Source organism: Ailuropoda melanoleuca, chromosome 1 (genome assembly GCF_002007445.2).
Source record: "Ailuropoda melanoleuca isolate Jingjing chromosome 1, ASM200744v2, whole genome shotgun sequence".
Lineage (NCBI taxonomy): Eukaryota > Metazoa > Chordata > Mammalia > Carnivora > Ursidae > Ailuropoda > Ailuropoda melanoleuca.
The window spans coordinates 81959120-81981338 of NC_048218.1; the positions used below are offsets into that span (position 1 = coordinate 81959120).

Genomic DNA, 22219 nt, shown 5'->3' on the forward strand with positions numbered 1-22219 from the left:
CCTCTGTGCGTGCAAACCACGCAAATTACCGATTATCCAGCAAAAAGGTGGCTCTAGACCTACAGGTAGAAGTGTGTAATCCTACAATATCTACACATCTACGCAGGCATTATAAAAGTGAGGGTTTAAGAGAAGGCTGCAGTTGGCCCACTTCCCAAAAGTTGCCACCCGGGGCTCTTTTTATCTCCTTTCACCCCTGCCCCCATCCTACAGAGAGACCAACCTATTCCCCCGCTTAACATAGGATTTGAAGAATGGCACATCTTGAATGCCTGGGTGTTGCACCATAACTTTTACCAACCTAAGAGAGAGAAAGGAAGGCACAACCGCATAAAAGTGTATTGACACATACTATCTGCCTGCTGCTAACAAAACAAAAATATTTTAAGGGGAAATTCATTTTGAAGCCTTCCTTTCATCCAGAAGCATGTCTTCCTCGGCTTGGAGGGACAGCTCTTGGGAAATCAGGTCTCTCAAGAAGTTCCCCCCACCAATGTATAGTCTATAAATACGGTGGAATAGTCATGCCAGGGGTAGTCGGTGCAAGAGAATCTGGAGTCTTGAAAGCATCTTTTTCTCCTGGCTATGGTGGCACTTAAATGATAATGCGGGCAATGGAGCTAGGAGATTTATATCTTTTGGAAAGTAGGGCGAGCCAGATGGTAATAGCGTCATTAACACACAAACTTGGGATGTGCAAGTGAAGCTTGAAATTGGGAAAGAGATCGGGAGAACAAAGGGGGCTGCTGTTGAAAGGCTACCCCTCTTCTGCCGGCCAAAGCTAAGAGCCTCTTGGTAGTGGGGTCTGCTCCTGCCCAGAGCTGGATAATAAACGACAGCTTTCCCCCTCCCCTGTTGTGACTTAGAAAACACCGAGAAAACTTTTGCAATAGGCAAATGTGGCACTTATTTATGTGTAACCCTTTGTAGTCTGAAATGGCAGGAATGGGTCTTTAATTCAACTGCACTCCCACCCTCCACCCCCTACCTTAGTTTGATAAGCTCTTGCAATTGTTGACATTATTTTATGAAATCAAAGTGCCGCTTGTTGCACGTTTCAGACAAAAGTTCCTTTTCCTCCCCTTATGTAAGCATTCTAAGTAAATATTAAAGGTTGAACAGCACCACCTTTTTCATTTTGGTGATGGGGGTTGGTGCAAAGGTGTTGGGGGGGGTAAACTCCGGAGTTTTACTTTGGAAAGTCTTAACATTTAAGGTAAACGCCCACTTGTCCCAACAGATGTAACTCACAGAGAACAGAGAAGGCATTAAGACAAGATTAACAATGGCATTAATAGTAATAATGCATGTTTATAATAAACACCCACACAAACATTTATAAACAGGCAGGGCAGTCTGGAACTAAAGAAAACAAAATTAATATCTTTGTTTCCCTTTTTATTAACTCAATGTATATATGCGTGTATATATCATATGTATACATATACATACATATACATATACATATATATATGGCTTCTGGGAAGACAGCAAAAAGTAGCGGTCATTAAGTATTGAATGGCTTGAGTGATGCCTGTTAGCGACTAAAAGTTGACGACGTCTAAACTAAAATTGAGCGTTCTTCTTTTTCTTCTTAAAAAAAAAAATACTAGAGCTCTTTAAAAGCCCGGAGGACTTACCCTCAAGGCATTATTCAGAGAAAAACTGAGACCGGCGTTCGTCACAGGCAATTGTAAAGGGTTTCAAAGGGCCGATCAAACGATCGCCAGAGTAATCTACATTCAAGTCCGGATGGTGGTGTTACGGCACACACCTGCGGGGTGTTTGCTGTCCGTGCCCCTCGCCGAGCTACAAATCATCATTAAAGCGAGCTGCTTAAGCTTCTTCCTAGCTTCTAGACAAGAGTTACTTGGGACAGTTCACTTTGATATTGCTACAGCTCGCAATTGACAAGCAAGCTATTTTGGAGCTCGAGCCCGAGCCCACACCCTAGTGAGCGCGGCAAAATCAGGAGGGTGGCGTGGTGGCGATGGGGGGAGGTGAGCAATTGTAAAAGTCTGTTTCTCCAATTTCCTGAGCAGAATCACCGCAAGAATGTATAGGAATCCAGGTTAGAAGCAGCTGAAACCCGCCTCGAGTTTTCTGCTCAGGGCTCTTCCAAAACTTCTTCACTGTCTTGCCACAACTTTGATACGACTCAGACTCCAGTCACCATCTCACGACCTGTTTCTCTCCTCTCCCTTACATACACACCCTGGGGCCAGCAGGATCACATTTTTCTCGACCAGGACCGGGATCTAGTTTGAAACTTTCACTTTTGGTTTATTCGTTTGGGATTATATGCCCCCTTTCAATGCCGACCGGCCCTCACTGCCCTAACTTTGAGAGACAGGAAAAAAAAATCTGGAGTTGGGTAAAAAGAAAGGGACGTAGGGGTCGGACAGCTGGAGGCGGGGGAACAGGAGGAATGTCGGTTTCTGTCTGCTGCCTCCCTGGGTGTCTGCAAGCCCTCGGCAATCCGTGTGCTCTCCACTTGGGGGGCGGGGAGGGGGAATAACCGGCTGCCGGTGATGCCAAGATCAACACTCGGAATGAATGTATCAATAGACCAATTTTCTGCTCCCACCGCGAGCTTTTTCATTTCAACCCAGAGTAGAGGCGTCTGCGCTGCGCACGACGCAACAGCACGGTAGCGTCCGGAAAAAGAGGGCGCTAGATGCGGGAGGCGCGAATATGGAAATTAACTCATTAGGAAGGGGTGTGGTTACCGCGTAGCCCCCTCCTCCATCCCTTCCTTTCTCCCTTGCTGCCACCGTCCCAGCTTGCTAAATATGAGATTACAAACAAACAAATAAAGCAGAAGCTGACTACGCAGCCCCAGATCAAACACGCTCCAGATAATTCGCTTCTCCCAGCGCTGCGGCCAGACCTGCCGCGCAGCGCGGGCCCCAACACCCGCCAGTAGCTTCAGTTTCCCCCTCCTTGCCAGCTTCCGCGCCTCTGAAAGCCAGGGCCCGCTGCGGCTTTTCGAAGGCACAGCACGTGGCCCTGACGCCCCGTTTGGTAAACGTTTTAAAACATCAGACGAAAGCTTCCACCAATATGGTAACCCTCTGAGGGCCTCTGCTGATCTCAGAGGTCCTCTTCTAGAAGGTGCCTGGAGGGAAGGATGGTGGTGGTCTCTTTGGGTGAAAAAGCCCACACTAGGAAGTAGTGTCCCAGAGTGCCTGGCAGGGGGCTTTTCCCGTGGCGCGGCACCCCGAGTGCGGGGAAGGGTAGGGCGTTGAGTAGACCGGTTGGAGCCAGGGGTGAGCACCGGGGTCGATCTGAGCGTTAAAGACCCGGGTTGAGATATCATTAACCAAAGACCAGGTGCCCAAGAGTAAGAGCGAGGGGGTTAGAAAATCTAGGATGCTTAATTTTGTGTCCAAATAAAACGTTTGGATGGGGGGAGGGCGGGACATAAGAAAGAAACAAGACTCAAAACCTCTCTCCTCCCCCTCCCGGCCATCCTGCCTCCAAGTCCTCAAAGCTTGTCTCTGAGGAGGGCTGGAGAGAGGAAAATTGTACTTTTATGGTTTTTCTTCCTGAGTGGCCCGCCTCCCCGGCCCTGCTCCCTGCCCAGCGCTCCCCCAGCTGCGGGCTCCTTGGAGGAAGGCCGCCCAGTCCCCTCGTCTCCCGCTGCCTGCAGGCCACCGAGCCTCAAAGCCCGCATTGTCCAGCGGGGGCGGGGAGGCCAGCGGGCCCCTGGAGAAGAATAACACTGCGCCCAACTCCTGTTAGGGAAAGTTTCCTAATGCACTCCTTGTGGTAAAATACACTTTTAACGGGCGGGGGATGGGGGTGGGGATAAGTTTTGAAAATCCACTGCCTTCTCTCAATTCCTCGACTCTTCCCCTTGTCACTCTTTAGGTTCTCAGAAAGGGGGAGAGTGAACTGGAAAGAAATTGGAAGGTGACCGAAAACGTGGACAAGACTCTAGAACCGTCCATGTGATGCTTTTAAAATGCGGGTGGGAAGAGAGAAGGGGGATGTCTCCACCCAGGTCTGGGCCGAGGACAGCTGCACCGTGCGCAGGGGGTGAGGGGAGAGGGGCCCCGAGGGCGCGTGTGCAGGCGCAGCTTTTCGCACCTCCTGTTTATCTTAGAAGCGAGGCGGGGACAGGGGGGAGCGAATTGTTCTGCCTCCCGACAGGCAGTGGAAGTTGAATAAAATGGAGAGGCGGGCAAACGCAAAAACAAAACCTGCTGTAGACTCCGAGTCTCTCTCCTTGACCCGAATTCCAAATGGTGGGGGGTTTTCCAGTTGCAAAAGACTCCGAAGTCTTAAGACCCCAGAGACAGCGGTCCTCCAGCGACGGCAAAAGCTGTGATAGAGAACCGTTAGAATTGAGGCTTTGGGGGCAAATGTGATTAATCTTTCATTCGAGCAGCGGGGACCCATTCCTTCCAAGCGTTGCCAGTCTGCATTTGAGGGGTCTGTAGGTTTCGTCTGCTCTTCCAGGCATTTGCAAAATAATGGCTCGTGTCCCTTGCAAAACTCTGCCTGAAACAAATATATTCCAAGACACTGCACTGGTGCATCCGTTTTAAAAATCAAATCAAAACAAAATAAGACTTTTAAAAAAGCCCCAGGCAGGTACTCTCGATGTCCAACCACCAAAGTGACCGAAGGGGAGCATTAGTGGCTGTGGCTCTCTGGGAGTTGCGCTAATTTGGTGTGTGGACTCAATGCCTTAATGCTAAATCGGCAATATAAAGGGCTGAAGAGCAAGCCCGATAAAAAGCTCTAATTGCTACTGGAAGATTTAGGTGGTTGCTAGGATCTGAGGACCACCATCACCACAAAAAACCTCCAATAGAGTGTTTGGGCTGTGTGTATGGGGGGTGGGGGGTAGAGTTTCTACGGCGCATAGTGCCCACATCTGCTGGAACTTCCATATCTAAGCTGTTCATTTACGGGAGCCAACTTATGAAATCTCCACAATTAGATCTTCATTGTTCTTCCTCCACAACACTGTCTAGAAAGAAAAGGTCTTCTCGGTCGGGGCCAATCCAACGAAGCGTTTGACGTTATTAAATAATAAAGCGATTGTGATTTACATTGTTGTTCAGAAAAAAGGCCAATTATCCACTGTTATGTTGCCATAAAGATCATATTAACTCGAATTAGTAATCAAACAATATGCGAGGGTTTAAAAAAGTACAGCCGAACTGGGTGACAGCTACCGCGACGTCTTCACTTTCACCAGCGAACCCACCCGCGCCGGCAGTCGGAGAGAGAGAGGCAGTCGCCGCAGACCCGAAAGGAGGGAGAGAGCAGCAGCAAAGTGGTGATTAACGGTCTCCAGTGTTAATTATTCTCAATTAATCCCGAACAGTGCAAACCTTCCCCGGTTCTCTGGAAGTTCCCCGGTTTGGGATGCTCTGAGAATGCCGCCTTTCTGGGAGGGGTTTGTAAGAATTCCGGAAGAGGCAATCTCAATTCAAGTGTACCTGTTAGCGAAAGGAAAGGGTTGTAGGTGTGTGTGCGGCTGTTGCGTGCGCTGTGTGTGCGGGAGGCTCGCTGCCTTTCCCAGAGCCTGGCGTGCACCCCGAGGCAGGTGCCTGGGGTGGGCAAGGCCCGCAGCGTCCTTACACCCCTAGTGAATCTTGCGTCTTCTCTACTCAAATCACTCTCTCTAGCCCTCTGTTATTAGGTTTATAACTCTTTGCCCACTTAAATTTGTGCAGCCAACCAAGGAAATCTAAATAGGTTTGAGTCGCCCCTTGGGTACAGAATGTAGGCTTTAATAAGAAAGATTAATTGTGGGTGTGTAACCTGCCAGAAGACGCAGCAGCTATCAAGTGGCGGCGGGCAGTGGGTCGAGGGAGGGAGATGACTCTCTTCCTAGGCCCAGACTTTAGTAGGCGCCGCAGGCATACTTAACGCAGGCCACCCGACAACTCCTTGCAGTCACAAGCGAAGGACTCCACAGAGATGGTAAGACCCATCTCTTCCTGTGTTATTTGAGGTTTTAAAGAACTTGGCCTTTATTCGCCCTGCACACCAAATCCCCCTGCCCTGCGCCCCGCCGGACCCCGGACTCTGCCTCCACGCGCGACGTGGGAGTGTGGGGGGGAATGCCGTGCCCGCTGCTCTGGGAGGTCTGCCTATTCCCACCCCCACCTACTGAACAATGTTTAGGTGAATGACAAAAAAGGTTTTGCTCCGAGGGCTAGAAAGTTGATATTTTGTTGCCACGATGAAAAATCTGTACGGCTACATGATTTTGTTCTGTTTTTTTTTTTTTTTTTTTTTTTTAAAAAAACAAACAGGGATCAATTTTCCTCCGCGCGATGCTTCAGTCCCGGCACAGAGGGAAATCAGGCAGTGGCAGGGCGGTTGGGATCTCGCCCCGCGCTGCGGCGGCGCCGGGGGAACAGTCCTCGCCGCACAGCCCTTTCCTCGCCCCTCCCTCTTTCTACTATGTGTTCGGATCCCAGACTGTGAGTTGGCGAAGGGGGTGGGGGCAGAGAGCAATAGGAACCGGGTGGGGGTAGCGGGAAGAAGGGATTGACTAGAATAGTTTCTCTAGTAGCGTTCTCTCCTTGGACAATTCCACTCAAAACTCGAGGCACCAAGGCCTGAGTTTAAACAAACGTAAAATGAAATCTCCGGAGGGTCCAGCTCTTGCAGCAGTGGGACAGCCAAAGGGTGGTCGCATTTTTTGTCCAGAGTTTTGAAACAGTTGCTGCCTTTCCTAACTCCCTTCTCTATCTCCCACCCCTCTCCCCAGTAAAACCAATTCAAAAGGGGACAGACTCCACTCCACAAGATTAATGTCCGTTCATTTGCAGGATTAACCCTCTCACGCAGCATAATAAAATACTAGAGGTCCTTTTAAATTTAAATAAATACACGAAATCCGTGCCTTCTCTCTTTTCCTGTTTAGTCTCTCTCAGGACATCAGCAAATAGCGTCCTGGAGCCTGAGTCGGTCTTAGAAGAACTTTTAACACAGTTTTCAGATCATATGGGGGCTGTTGAAGGCATTGGCATTGGGAGAGAGTGGAGAGACCAGCTAACTTTAAATATCTATAGCTTTACATTTTGATTTGGAACTCACGATTAAAAATCTATTTGTTCCTCCCAGGGCTGAGCAGATTTCAATGTTGGTCATAGGAGCCACAAAATGTTCATTAAAGGAACCTAACCAAGGCTACTGTATGGCCACTTTGTGAACTCAGAACTATGGATGGGGGGAAAAGTATGAAAGTGTGAGTTGATGTCACGCTGGCTGTCAGTGTGTGGTCTATTGTGGAGAATGGTGCTTTTTGACTGAACAGAGGGAGCCCCCCTCCCCCCTTCCCCAGCTCTACTGCACCTGCACTGGATGAGGGAGTCCCTGCCATTCAGCCCATCGCAGATTGTTCAAACAGAAGACATCTCTGACAGCACTCAATTCATTACATTTCTTCCTGCTTTTCAAACCAACACACACACACAAAATGAGTATTGCCAGCCAGTGACAGCCAAAAAAAAAAAAAAAAAAAAAAANACTTAAAATACTTTATATGCAGCTAATTTGGAAGCTCACACAACTAACCATGAAATATTTTGTATCCTTAACTTGTAAAGCTTCTTGAAAAAAGATTACCTGATTTTTTCCTATTAAAAACATAACTCCATAGTTTATATGGGGATAGTAAGTTTGTAGAAAGACACTGCAGCTTGGTGCAGGAAGTTTCAATAGGAATGAAAGCAGAAACATGCAAAAGAGAAAAGCCCTGATTTATCTTATCAAAAGGGCCGGCTTGAAATGCATTCATAATTTATGCCGGTGAAGCAGCTTGCTAATAGAGGTGGGGTACCCAGGAGCCAGGGGCAGGCAGTGAGAGAGGCAAGAGAGGGTAGTAAGGGAGGCATCAAGGCTGAAGTGTGAGCTAAACATTTAAATCTATTTCCTAACAACGAAGTCTTCCCCCCATATGCTCAGGTTTATTTTGCCATCTTAGATTCCAAGATGTTTTTGCACCATTTCACAAAGCTGATGAGAGAGTGTTTAGAAAGCTGATGAGAGAGAGTGTTCCTCTAGTTTAACAGAAGTTGGGGTAAACAAACTCTCACAAGGAAAACTTGATTTTAAGATATTTTCCCTGGAGGTGGGACGAAGGGGGAAACAAAGAAAGAGAAGAAGATTTTGAGCAGGAGAAGACAGGATTGCCACTTAGTATTTCAGACTGATTAAACTGTAATGTTATGCAATAACCCAGATTTGAACTGTTAAGTGTGATAGTCAAATCGACCTGGATGTGAGTTGATACTGAATTGACTGCATGTGAAATATTAGCTAATTCTCAGCAAATCAGTAGTCTGTTAGATCCTGGACCAATATCAAAACAAGGTCTAGTTTCCAGGACCCCTCCCATCGGTGGGCATTCAATGAATTAAATTGATTTGTAAAGAAATGCTGAGGTGCTTTGGACCAACGAATAATTCTATCCACTTTAGAGTCCGCAGACCAAATGTCTTTCCTCCTGTCTACATGTTAAATAACTCTTCCAAGGAGTATTAGGAGTTGTCTCAGCAATACTTTCTTGCTTCTAACATGACCGTAAAACGCTACACGAATTATTACGAGTGCTGGGGGATAGAGAAAATGGAAATGGCATAGCAATGGCAAGCCAGAAGCAACTGTCCTAACTGTGGCTTCCTACAGAACCAGAAAACTCTTGGAAGTCCAATTCTTAACCCACTGCTGAAACTTACATAGTGCCAAGTAGAATAAAGCTACAGAGTACTTTGTAAAGGCTTTTGGTGTGATCTGTCCAGTGTCTCAAAACAAAACAAGCATAAAACAAAGCAACAACAAAAAACCCCAACTCATTCGGCCCTCACAACAAACTCTAGCTAGCAAATCAAATTACACAGGCACACACACGGAAGGGTTTGCCTGTGAGCTCGGGTGGTGTGGTGATGGGTATTGCTGTGTGACTGTCTACGTGCTTAAGACTGGCTACTTATGTGTTTGCTTATGCTCTGGGGGACAAGAGCCTCCGCAGACTCAAAAGCTGGGGCTGGGTAGTGGGGACGGTGACCAGCTCCACTGGCCTCGCCCGCCCTGCAAGTGTACGGATTGCCCTTTCTGGAACACTCTAACGAATCATTTCATCCCTGAGGCCCTGCAGACCCTGACGTCATGAGGTGGGGGTGGGGGCGCAGTCCCGCTTCTGGCCTGGCCGCCAGCGATAAGAACCCTTGGGAAGAATTCACCGCTCCTTTTAATACAGTAATTATTTTTCTGCCTTCTGAGGGTGGGGGCAGCTTCTGCCCAGAATACCGGTCTCCCTCCCTTCAAGAAGATGCCCTGGGATGGCAAGTTTGCAGGATAACTTCCTAGGCAAACCCTAAGCCAGGAAGGGAACTGGCAGAGGAAGCTGGGTGGTCTGAACAAGGCTAATTTCAAGTCCTGAGACCAGAAAAGGGACCCGAGTTTCTGTATTGATCTCTGGAGTCCAAAATGGGAATCTCCTGCTCTCCCTACCACCCAATTCCGGGGGACAGTAAGAAAAGTGATAGCTATCAATTAATCTTATTTTGTGTCAGCGGCTTTGTACCCATCTTCTGCCACGTAAAGATGTCTTATACCTATTTTACAAATGGAAAATGGATGCATCCTCCATTCCTACCTACTCTGATTCTAGAGGGGCCCAATACTTCGGGAAGCCCAAATCGCTCCTGTAGTTTCCCCACAGACACGCCAATCCACTGCCTCTGGCTTCGGGAAGTACTAAGAGCGTGATTACTAATGCTGAGCCTTGGCACCAAACAAGGACAAACAACCTTTTAAAAGTAAAGGCCTGGGGTGAGAGGCCAGAGGAAAGCACGACTTGAGTCGAACAATCTCTAGTTTGGGAAGTTTGGGGCCTGGAGCCATCTTTGGGGTCACGAGGTCGACATGGAGAGGGCTAGGGCTGCGGTGCAGGAGGTAGAGAACTCCGGAGAAGCAAGGGTCTGAAACACCTCGGGAGACATTCCAGACTGGCGCGACACGGGACCGTCCAGGGGTGCGAGAGGAAATCGGGCCGTTTTGGCAGGGTCCGGGCGGAGAAAAGTCGAGCCCTACGCAGCACCTTCCCGGGGAGCCCCGCTAGGGCCACGGTGACGTCAGGTCCCCGGCCGGCGCTTGGCCGCCTCAGCTTCCATCTGCCCGCGCCTCCGCTGCGGCGCGCGCTGCGCTGGGCTCCCCAGGGCAGGCGGGCGGGAGGCCCGCGCGCTCCCGGCCCTGCGCCGCGCCCCGCACCGAAGCCCAGAGAGGAAGGCAAATGATAGTTGAAAGCGCCGAAATCTTTACTAACAGTGCACACTTCATTCTGTGCACGCAGGCAGACGAGGGTAATGTAACGAACGACTCCTAGAAGCTTTTAAATCACCTGACACTTCTTTGCAAAGTAGAGCAAGCATCTCAAGTCCAAAAGCCCAGAAGCAGCAAATATCTTTGCGTCCTGAAATGAGAGGACGTTCTATTTGCTTTGGAAGAGAAACTGAGTACACCACTCAGGGAATCAGAAATAAAACCATTACACCAAAATATAACATAAAATCCATCTAGACCTGCATACAGAAAGACAGCTAGCTCTCTGCCAAGGGACATCTTGGCCTTGTCTTAGCAAGCCATCCTCCCAGAGAAGTCTCACGGTTAGAATAAGAACGTCAAGTCCATTATTTCCTAAAGGCTACACAAAGGCAAAACACAAAAACTGAAAACAAGAATTGTAAAACTGGACAGCATTGTGAGAAGGAACAGCAGTTAGTTACAAGTCTCCCTGGGTGATAGCAGAAGCAGGTTTCCAGGGAAGTTTTTAATAGAAAATAACTATGAGAGACAGCAAACGAATTCTCTGGTTGGGGCAATTCCTCTGTCTTTGGAACACTCCCTCCACAGCTGCTTACTCTAGAAGTCCAGAGGCTGTGGTCCTCTGGATTTTATCCACATTTTCACAGTAAAGTTCAAGTGTTTCTTCCCCTTCTGTCTTTCAGGGATCCACCTCATAGACGAGGTCCCTAAAGAAATCCACCCAACCATCTTCCAACTCCAGTAAAAAAAAAAAAAAAAAAAAAAAAAATAGAAAGAAAGAAAGAAAAAAAAGCAAAGAAAAGAAATAAATCAACGCTCATCCTCAACCTCACTTGTAGCTGTCCAAAACAATTTCTGTCCTGAAAGCAAAAAAAGGCAGCATAAAAAAAAGAGTGAGATGCAAATTATTTTAAGGCAATAATGGGAGGGAGGAGGTAGTGTTGGAGAAGTGTTAATTCAAGTCTCTGCTAAAGCTCAAGGCGAAGGAAACTCCTTCCATAAAGCAAAATATGAGGAACGGTTTTGCAAAATTCTCCAAGGGCAAGAAATAAAGGGGGGTAGGATATAAAAAGCTCTCTTCATTACAATAAATAAATAAATAAATAAATAAATAAATAAATAAACAAGCAGTGCCAACAAGCAGGCGATCAAACCACAGTCCAACTTCAATCTCAAAGCAGTTAGCTATAAACTGTTAGCAGTTGAAAAGTAAACCTGTGCACACAAAGGCACTGTTTAAATTTCTTCTTGTAAGGGTTCTAAATGAAGACCCAATCACTATGCAGTTAAGCGGTATTTCTTGTCCCCCTGAGGCGCTGATCAGTTCTTTTTAATGTGAGAAAACTGGCGGCTCAAAACCCGTCAATGGAGCTCCCACAACAAAAGTTCTGAAAAGCTGAATGAGTTGGGTTTGTAATTACTGCATCCCGTCCCCCCACCCCTTGCAGCTTATCTCTTATTCATTCACCTTATATTATTGTCAAGGAATCTTACTCTCAAAATCGTTCCCTTACCATTTTACCCAGGGCCACGGAGTAATTTATGACAGAGCAGAAATGAACACTTGCTTGGGCCCCCCCCACCCCACTACACCTGGAAATGTTCAAATCAATAGGTGGGGAGGGAAGGAGGGACTATCTTGTACCCCAATCTACTCTGAGACTACTAGAACTCAGAGGACTCAGCCTATGGAGACTTCCATTTTAAAACCCAAATTTTATTGGCAAACAGCAAAGTGTGCCCTTTCTAAATTCAGAACCTGCCTGAGTCTCTGAAATCCTGTGACATCTCCACTTAGAAAAGGCAAAGGTTATAAATAAATCCCCACCCCTCTCTCCCCAAACTGCAAGGCCCTAAAAGACCTTTCCAGACATGATGGAGAATCTAAGGTAACTTATTACATTCTTGTTTTTTTTTTTTCTTTTAAAACAAAGCCAGTAAATGAAATAGGAAAAGAAACTATAATCCCCCCAACTCTCAGCCCAGGAAAAGGTTTTATGAAAAAGTCATGCCAGGGCTCTGTGTATATTTCAATCTAAGGCATGGCTGATGGAGAAGATTCTCCTGAGATTTCCTACTGTAAGAATGTGTCGGTTCTAGAAATAAGTACAGCTATTACAACCAAATCTACTAGCAGACTAAATAATTAATTGAAGCGTTGCTCTTTGACCCTGGAAAAGTCCAGTAGGGACACGTTTATAGTAATAATACCTCCGAATGAGCCCTTGTCAAATATTCATTTAGTGGTTAATGTGAGCCATTTTCCCCTGGGACCGTCTGTAATACCAGCTTCCCAGCATTGGCAAGAAACCTTGCTAATCTACTACAGCTCAGCAAAATATTTTAACGCTCTTTATTTAAAGTAGGGGGCGGGGGTGCGGGGAAAGAAAAAATTGCAGAGGGAACAAACTATAATCTCATCCTTCTACACATTTCCATTCCATGTATAAGGTTAACAAAACATTAAATTCACCCCCTTTGACTGGAAATTGAATGGTTTTAGTGAACAGAGTAATAGCCCAAGGAAGGAACGAACAGTCAACTAACTTCAGCACTGAGAGATAACCATCTCTGGGCAAGTTTATGGGTTTACCCCCTTCTTGGAAATCATATTATAATTAAAATATTGTAAGCTCAATATTAATCTAGGCATAAAACTACACATCCTGGGGAATCATTTAACCCCATCAAATAAAGGATAAAACATATGACATTTTCCTCAAATGCAGTTTATCAAAAGAATTTATATTTGCGAGCAAAATAATTTGTCTTTCATTTAGGTAGGAGATATGGAAGGATAGGAGGGAAAATGGGAGTTCTCTTGTTTTAGGCAGACAGTGACAATCACTCAAAACTAGTTCAACTTCCTAAAATTGCTCTCTTCCCTCTTGCAAAATATTTGAACTTGAGCATTTTGCCAAAAAGTTGTTGCTTTTTTTAGTCTGATCCTGTGGGCTCTTTTTTTCTCTTTTTTTAAGGGAGCCTAATGCAGTGCAATTAGTCTAAACCCTATACATATTTCTAACATATCTCTTTATTTTTTTCAAATATATACACTCCATATAGTTGATTGGCTCAAATTCCAGGAATATCCTCCCCACCCCCCAGCAAGATCATTTGGATCTTTATTCAAAGTTTCTTTTATTCGTATGTGTGAGCAAGAACTGGCGAATGTGCTCATTACCACGTGAATAATCCGTATATGCATTACAATGGCTGGCCAGGCCGGGGGAAATTCTTTTAGAGTCTCTGCATTAATTAGGGGGGGAAATGCCTCGTTTAGAATTGGGAACTGGTATAATAATTGTCCTTTACCCTAAAATGAATTTTTAAAAAAGAAATAAATGAAAACCAATACACACCAAAAACAAAGCAATCCACATGAAATAAAAATACAGAAAATATGAGGATATCTCCAGCTGAGCCCAGAACTAACATCAGCAACACCACGAGAAAGAAAGACTTTCTTGGAAAACGAGAAAGTGCAAACCAACGGGTTGAGCTAACTTAGTGGCTGCAGCCGGCATTCTACTCAAGAGTGGAAGGCGCTGCCGGATTCCAACTTCTCCAAAGTTGTAGCAAGTTGACACAACAAGCCCTTGAAATTGCGGGTAGCAGCCCACGCTCTTAAGAATGCCTGACTCGTGGTTCCTGGTCCCCTTTGGTGGGGGAAGTTGAGCGAGGTAAGCAGCAAATAAGGAAGAAAAGTCCCTGAGTCGGTCTTACAGATTCTCCGGCTGCGCCAAAGCGCGGGTCGGTCGTGATGTAGACACATCGCTAATTCAAAGGCCATGACGATTCCCCAACTTTTCCGCTCCCACTGGGGACAACTATAGTCTTTCTTTACCTTTCCTAGGGCCAAAGAAAACAACAAATCCAATCTTGTTTCCCCACCCCTTTCCCCTCCCCCTACTTCTCTACTACTGTAGTAAAACATGGTTAACAGATCAAAAGCATAATCATCTCCAAATGTGATTAGACCGGACAAAGTAAAATATCTACCTCAGAGTTGATTGTTTTCTTCTTTAATATGGCTGTTGCCTGGCTTCTCTTTTGCTTGTTATCAGCTGCAGAGATATCCGATTTGGGACTACAGGCTTGCACCCGCGCTGCCAATTTAAGAAATGGAATTCGTGGAGGGAGAGAGAGGAAAAAAGAAAATAAATAATAATAATAAAAAAATAGCCGTGATAAGACGGGGGCTTTTGTAAGACGCTCTTTGCTTTCCCTTGCCCCTAAACAGGAAAATGTAGAGGAGAAAGTTTATGAAGTCAAGGAACAAAGAAAGCAAACCACTTGTTTCCTTTCAAACAATAGCAGGGCTGAAGTAACCCAAACACCCACCCAGCAGATGAGCACTTTGCATGTCTAGTTTGCAATTATTCCGATACAAGAAGCATCATTTTCCCTTATAACCAGGTTTCCAAAGGGCCATTGTGCATTGAGGAAAACGAAAACAAAACCAGCCAACCTGGTTCTGATTTGGCTCAATACCCCATCTGCTGAGCTACATGAAAAATTTCAGAATTGACTCCTTCTTTCTGGCAACAAGTGGCATAAATCAGTTTTAAGTATAAGTCCCCATCATGCTTATTCATGCTGCTTAGAAAAGGAGGGGGTGGATTTACAATACGTCTCTAGTTTCTATTTTAGAAATGACATAAGCATTTCAATTTTTTGAGAGTACTTATTCAATTAATCATTCAGACATTTGTTGCAATTAACATTAGCACATGCTACTGGACTAGAATATCAAGGTTTTAGGTATTTTGCTTTCTTGGCCGAGCACAGTATGTACCCCGAGGAGTTATGTATAATCAGTGTTATCCAAATAAATGAAAGACTCAAGCATAATTTCAGTGTCCATATTTCAAAAATTTATTTATCTCAAACTGTGCATAATGGAGTAAAAACTTAAGTTGAAAATGTACCTGTTATAAGGATGGTATTAGTTCAAATATATACATGGATTCTCGGCAGACTGATTCAAATAATACAGAGCCGAATCTTTAAAATACAACTACGGAAAATAAAGGGGGGGAAAAACCTTAAAATATCACAATAAATTTACAGAAATATTACAAACCATAAGAAAATATTTCAAACACAGTAATTTCATGTTGTTGTTTTTTATCTGAACAAAATGGAAAGTTGGGAAACAAAAGCTATTATAAATTACCAACGATGTCAACCTGTATGGCCATTTTTGCTTTTAACAGTAAGTTAAAAAAAAATTTAGTACAATCTAAAACTTTTGCCCCTTTAAAGAAGACCACGGAGATGGTTTTGCCAGTACTTATTCTAATTTTTTCCTTTTGTACAATTTTTAAACAATTAAAATGTCCAAATCTGAATAATTTTCTTCTTTCCACGTTTGCAACTGTCCTAAATTTCAGCTGCAGAATCAAAATTCAGCAAGAAGCCTCTCCTTGAAAAATATTGGCAAATTCTCAGCTTATAAACAATGGACATTTTGATTGCCATGTTTATCTCGATAAATACTGTACAAAAGTTGCTTGCAAATATTAAAACATTTTTTTCGTCGCTTGGAGACTAGCTCTAAATATTATTGGTAAAGACTTTTGCAAACTTTCTGCAAAGCTCCTACCGTATCACTAGAACTTTTAAAAAGTTTTGCGTAGTTTTCTTTCCTCCAGATCTATACAAGGTCCATTCCCTCGCCCTCCCCACCCCACCCCCCTGGTTTTCTCTGTACAAAAATAGTCCCCCAAAAAGAAGTCCAGGATCTCTCATAAAAGTTTTCTCGTCGGCATCGCGGTTTTTGCGTGAGTGTGGATGGGATTGGTGTTCTTTTTTGCAGCTGTCATTTGCTGCGGGTGATGACTTTTTTTTTCTTTTATCTTTTCTTTTTTTTTTTTTTTTTTTTTTTTTTTTTTTTTTTTTTTTTGAGCGTACCGGGTTTTTCTCCATGCTGTTTCTTACTCTCCTCCCATTTCCCTCGTTTTTCTTTGAAAATTTCTCCCCCCCTCTAGTTCACTGACCCGCCCTCACATGTGCGAGAGGGGCAGTGTGCCGTTAATGGCCGTGCCGGGCACCGGGCCGCTCTGGTAGTGCTGGGACATGTGAAGTCTGCTGGGGGCAGCGGGCTCCGGCACCTCGGCGCCGGGGAGGTACATGCTGATCATGTCCCGGAGGTCCCCGGCCTGGCAGGGCGCCCTGGAGTGGGAGGAAGAGGTAACCACGGGGGGGCTGGAGCTGGCCTCGGACTTGACCACCGAGCCCATGGAGCCAAGCGCCATGCCAGGGGTGCCCTGCTGCGAGTAGGACATGCTGTAGGTGGGCGAGCCGTTCATGTAGGTCTGCGAGCTGGTCATGGAGTTGTACTGCAGTGCGCTCACGTCGTAGCGGTGCATGGGCTGCATCTGCGCGGCGCCGTGCGCGTTGAGGCCCGGGTGCTGCGGGTAGCCCAGCTGGTCCTGCATCATGCTGTAGCTACCGTTGCTCCAGCCGTTCATGTGCGCGTAGCTGTCCATGCGCTGGTTCACGCCCGCGCCGAGGCCGGCGCCCACCCCGACCCCGCTCGCCATGCTGTTGCCGCCCGGGGCCAGCAGCCCGCCGGGCAGCGTGTACTTATCCTTCTTCATAAGCGTCTTGGTTTTCCGCCGGGGCCGGTATTTATAATCCGGGTGCTCCTTCATGTGCAGCGCTCGCAGCCGCTTGGCCTCGTCGATGAACGGCCGCTTCTCCGTCTCCGACAAAAGTTTCCACTCGGCGCCCAGGCGCTTGCTGATCTCCGAGTTGTGCATCTTGGGGTTCTCCTGGGCCATCTTGCGCCGTTGCCCGCGGGACCACACCATGAAGGCGTTCATGGGCCGCTTGACGCGGTCCGGGCTGTTCTTCTGGTTGCCTCCCGCCGCCGCCGCGGTGGAGTTGCCGCCGCCGCCGCCGCCGCCGCCCCCCGAAGTTTGCTGCGGGCCCGGCGGCTTCAGCTCCGTCTCCATCATGTTGTACATGCGGGCGCTGTGCGCGGGCCCGGCCCGCCGGCGGCCGCCGACCCTCGGCCCTGCCGGGACTTTGGGGGGCCCGCGGGCGGGGGGAGAGGAGGAGGGGAGGCGGGCGGGGGTGTCGGGAGCGCAGGGCTCCGCGAGAAAAATCAGGCGAAGAATAATTTGGGGGAAGAAAAGAGAGAGAGAAGCAAACTGGAATCAGGATCAAAAAAAGCGCTTCCCTCCTCTTCTGGCCGATCCTGCCGCCGCCGATGATTGTTATTATTATTTTTTGGAAAGGCTTAAGCCTGGGGCTCAAACTTCTCTCCCTTTCTTTCTCTCTCCTCTTCTTTCTCTCAGTCCTAGTCTTAAAGAGGCAGCAAACTACTTTCCCCCTTTTGCAAACACTCTCTTCTCTGCCTTGACAACTCCTGATACTTTTTTGAACAAGTTAATAGACAACCATCCATGTGATGGGGGCTGTCAGGGAATAAATGGGTTTCCAGCGACCAATCAGCGCGCGGCGGCTCCTCCACTCGAGCCCAGCCTCGCCGCCGGGTTTTGCATGAAAGGGGGCGGGGTCTGCCGCGCCGCAGGCCGCGCGGGGGAGGCAGGGGGAGGAGGAGGAAGGAGGGAGGGGGAGGCGGCTCCCACAGCCAGCCTGCCAGCCACTGAGAAACCTTTGTATCCCCTCTCGCAGCAACAGGTCACACCACACGCCTTTTCGAAGGAAGTGGGTAAACAGCACTAAGACTATGATTTTTTTCTTCTTCAAACTTAATATTGATTTACTTTTTTTGGTGCGGGCCGCTGAGTTGAGGAAGGGGCGCGAGAAGCCGCTAAGGTGGTGGGGTGGGGCAGGGCAGAGTGGGTGGTTCAGGGCGACTGTCCTACTAGTATTTCAGGAAACAGGCGGTGCAGGAGTTGGTGTGTCATTGTTCTCCCTCTCCTCCGCACGCTTCTCCCCAACTCCAGCCTCTCCGGTGCTTCTCCCTAACCTCGCTCTTCCCCTCGCCCCTCTTCCTCCACAGGTGCCGGCACTGGCTCACCCCTTTCTCACACTGTCCCGACAAGAAGTTGGGAGACGGAAAGCTCTGTCCTCAAAACCCTCCTTGCTGCCACGCAGTTTGCTGTTTTAAGCATAAATCCTGCTTGGAATGACTCTGCGGCCGACTCTACCCTTAAGGGGAGGCCAGGCCTGGGGAAGCTGCGGCAAGCAGGCTCTTCCCAGCCCAGCTCATCTCCGGCCAGGACACTACAGCTTACCCCCAGCCACATCGCCCACCATCTTTCTCCATTCAGTCGATGGATAGAGGATGCCCCCACTCTCGTCCTCTCTCCCCATTCTCCTCCTGAGCCTCCCCCAAAGGAGGACTTCAGTTGGGCCGGTTTCAAAAGGAGGCTGGGGGAAGAAAAAGATCAACAGAAGGACGCTCAGAAGTGCAGGCTACGGAGCAGCGTAACGTCAACTTCCTGGCATCCCACGGCACAGTATGGAGGTGGCATTTGGGCCGCACTCACAAACTCCCTCCCACGCAGAGTTCCCAGGACTCGAGCAGAACCAGCCCTGCCATTCCCCTTGTGACTTGTACTGTGGTGGCCGCTCTGCCCGCGCCGCCCGGGTCTAGGGCAGCGCTCGGAGGGGGCGCCAGGCCTGGGAGGCGGGTGTGGTGCTCCCCGGCACAGGTGCAGGCAGTGCAGGCCGGAAGAAGACGGCCAGGACTGGTCTTGGGGGGAGCCCAGCAAGGCCGACGCTGGAGGAGGATGGGACGGAGGCGGGGGTAGGGGCTCAGGAATCCTGCCCGCCCAGGACCCAAGAGGGTAATTTTAGCCGCTCTCCCATTGTCCTGACGTAAAGATTTCAATAGGTAGGCGCTCAATGCGGAGAGCAATGGCAGCACGTCCGTTACAAATAGGTAGTTTTGTTTCTCTTGTTGTCGCTACACGGAGTCAAACAAAGCCCCGTCTAAGTTTCCTTCCACTCTCTTGTTGGGATCTTTGTGGCTAAAATGCACTTGACTACAAAGGGTGGGGGGGGGTGGGGGAAAAAAAAAAACCTGATGCCATTTCTTTTTTATAAAGGGCTTAAACCATCAGGGTTACTTATTTTCTTTCTTCTGTAACACTCTCTCCGCCCCCTCCTCCCCTGATCTATCTACCCTTACTCACCCTAAGAAAATGTACTGAATAGTATCTGTCGGCCACGTTCCATTTATTATCTTCACAAACTGCATTGTTTTGTTCCTCACTAACCTTCTTCCCATAACCATCACCACCTCCACTACAACTTCTCCAATCCCTGCCCTCCCAGGCTTTTCTGTTCCTGTCCAACTCAAAATAAGTATGCTCACTGGAAAGACAGAAAAGTTGAGAAAAAGAATCCTGTAGACTTTTCTTTATAAATTATTTCCAATCAGCCGCCCCTCCCCCATCAGTTTCTTCTTTTTCTCTAAGTTATGGTTTGTTTTAGTTCTTGGGAACCTGGGAAGGGTGAGACTGGACTTCTGCAAACGGATAAATATATGGCATTCTTCAGAACAAAATAATGTCTTCTGTTTATTCGAGGTGTAATATTAAGCTAAACACGGACACGGAGATTAGGAAAGAGAAAAGGTTAGAGGCTCAGAGGGACAGCACAGCAGCCACAGGCTTTTCAGCGCGTCTGGTTTCAGGGATGTAGCCGGTGCGCCCCCTACTGGTAAATTCGCTTGTCCATGACTACAGTTTTGCTTTTACCTTTAAAAGAAGGTGTTTGGAAAGAATTAAAGGGGAAAAAAATGAGGGGAATGGGAGGAAGATCCAACTAATTACACGTAATCTAAACAAAAGAAAAGTTAACATATCATATAAGCTATGGAACCAAATCATAAGAATCAGATTTAATTTGCTTAACTTAGAAATGTACATATAACCTCCAGATAAGTAGGAGGTTAAGCCATGGGAAAAAATAGGTACAAATTATGAGATTCAACATATGAATGATGATTGTCCAGATGCCATGAAGGGCAGACCAAGCATTCACTTCATGATTGTGTATGCATTGGTCTGAGCTGAGTAGCATTATTCCGAAAACTTTAAAAAAGCTTATGGATAATTAAATCTGAAGAAAAAAAACTCAAGGGGTTGATGTGGATAATGGTGCAGTATATGTATTAAAATAAATATTAATAACGAATGGCTACAGTAGCAAATTTTTTTAACCTCCCTCTCTCTCAAGGGGTAGTAGGAAGAGGCACAAATTTTTTCCTTGGGATAATATATAAAGGCTTTTATACATTCTCAGACGCCTGTGTTTGTCCCCGAACTCTATAATAATGCATTTAAGAGGTTAAAGGGGCTGGCTAGGTCTTTTGTTAATTGCTTTTATCATATAAATAAGCTATGGAAATACATTACAATTGTGTTATCATTGGTTGCATTTATTTACAGCTTTATTTTAATTAAGCCTGCTGTACTTATCAAGGCAATAAACTAACTGTGGCTGGCATTTATGCATAATAATGTGCTATGAAAATAAGATTAAAGAAGATGGTGATAGCAGAAACAATTTTCTCATTAGATTTTTTAGAACATATGCATTAAAAAAATCAGATCACCGGCCACTCTATTTCAATCCGGCACTATCACTGGCCCCTAAATATAATAATAACTATAATAATCACAATAGATGATAGAAGCAGCACGGTTTTAGGTTTATAACAGATGGCTACAGTACTAATAACAATGCACCGTTGACTACTAGGGAATCAAAATAAGACTTGGAAGAGGGTGCTTCATCCTTTAAGAATTTAAAAATGTTGCCATTGGCACAATGTATGAAAATTTAAAGTGCTTAATCTAAAGGAAGTATAACATTTGCCTTTCATGGGCAGCAAAAAGCTGCATACTTTTAAAGCAAGATTAGAAATTAGGAACACAAACGCATAACTCCTAGGATATTCTGATTTAATTTTGCTCTACTATATAGGCCCCAGCCAAAAACCCTTAACTGATTAAGTGTGGCTCAGTTTTATCTTTTGCACTAATATTTCTCTCCTAAACTCCCCTCATCCCTCCCCAAGTATTATATCTGAAGCCAACTAACAATTTTCTGGAGATAGGGGACTGTAGACTTATTTTTTCTTCTTAGTGGCAAATAGAGGTTTAACTTGCAGTAATTAGGTGAGAACTAGCCAAGCATCTTACTATTATGATGCTTGTTAAAAAACGCTTCTTTTCTGCATCTGCATTTGAGTGTGTTCCCCTCCTCTCTTAATCTTCTTATGGAAATGAAGGCAAACGGCAGGGAACCTGCAGAGTCTTGGAGAATGTCCTTGTTAACTGGAATTTCTCAGCATTGCTAATTAGCAGAGTTTGACGACCACCAGTATTGGGGGGAAAGCTCTGTTTAACCACTCACAAACCATTCCGAGGAAGAGCAGACTAATTTTATTTTGTAATTAAAATCTGAAAAGGGCCCTATTTGACAGTTAGGGCTATGAGAGTTTTATCTCCCCGTGAAATAATTACTGCCTTGATAACTCAATTTTCTGAAAAATGTCAACTGTGGGCTCCAAAAGTTTTAATTTCATTACGTAAGGAAAAAAAGAGAGAAAAATAGAAGAAAATGTACAGAAAGGCTTTCTAAATCTGGAAGTGGTTAAATATATTAGGAGCCAGATTTGGCCAAATGAAGGGGTTTTTCTTCTCCCTTTTTTTGTTATGTTTCCTCCGGATCCTAACCTTCTAGACTTCTCCACTGAAAGCGCCCATAGCAGTGACCGGACTGCAGTGGAAGAGATCATACCAGTGGTGTGGTAAAAGGCACAGAAACTAAAAAGAGAAGTACAGGAACCCAAGAAAAGTTTCTGATTTTAAAAGCCAAAAATAAAGGAAAATTCCAACGTGTAGGACAATGCTGGTGCAATTTGGTAAGATGAAATTTTATTGATATTTATCCCCTAACACAAGAAAACTGAGAATTACAGAGTAAG

At 46.2% G+C, this 22219-nt stretch overlaps 1 protein-coding gene and 1 long non-coding RNA gene across 2 annotated transcripts in view; both read right to left on the reverse strand.

Moving 5' to 3' along the window:
* The window catches only part of LOC117802656, a 42766-nt gene that overhangs the window by 12636 nt on the left and 7911 nt on the right, over window positions 1-22219 (reverse strand). The window contains exon 2 of the long non-coding RNA XR_004626058.1: window positions 14302-14408. This is a non-coding gene — a long non-coding RNA (uncharacterized LOC117802656). The remainder of the gene's footprint in view (window positions 1-14301; window positions 14409-22219) is intronic.
* On the reverse strand, window positions 15154-17808 carry SOX2 (SRY-box transcription factor 2). Its single transcript, XM_034662315.1, has one exon. The coding sequence runs from the start codon at window positions 17271-17273 to the stop codon at window positions 16308-16310; it is 966 nt and encodes a 321-aa protein (XP_034518206.1). The 5' UTR covers window positions 17274-17808; the 3' UTR covers window positions 15154-16307.

Coding starts and splice junctions, on each gene's coding strand:
- SOX2 (XM_034662315.1), bottom strand. CDS start 17,273: ATGTACAACATGATGGAGACGGAGCTGAAGCCGCCGGGCCCGCAGCAA.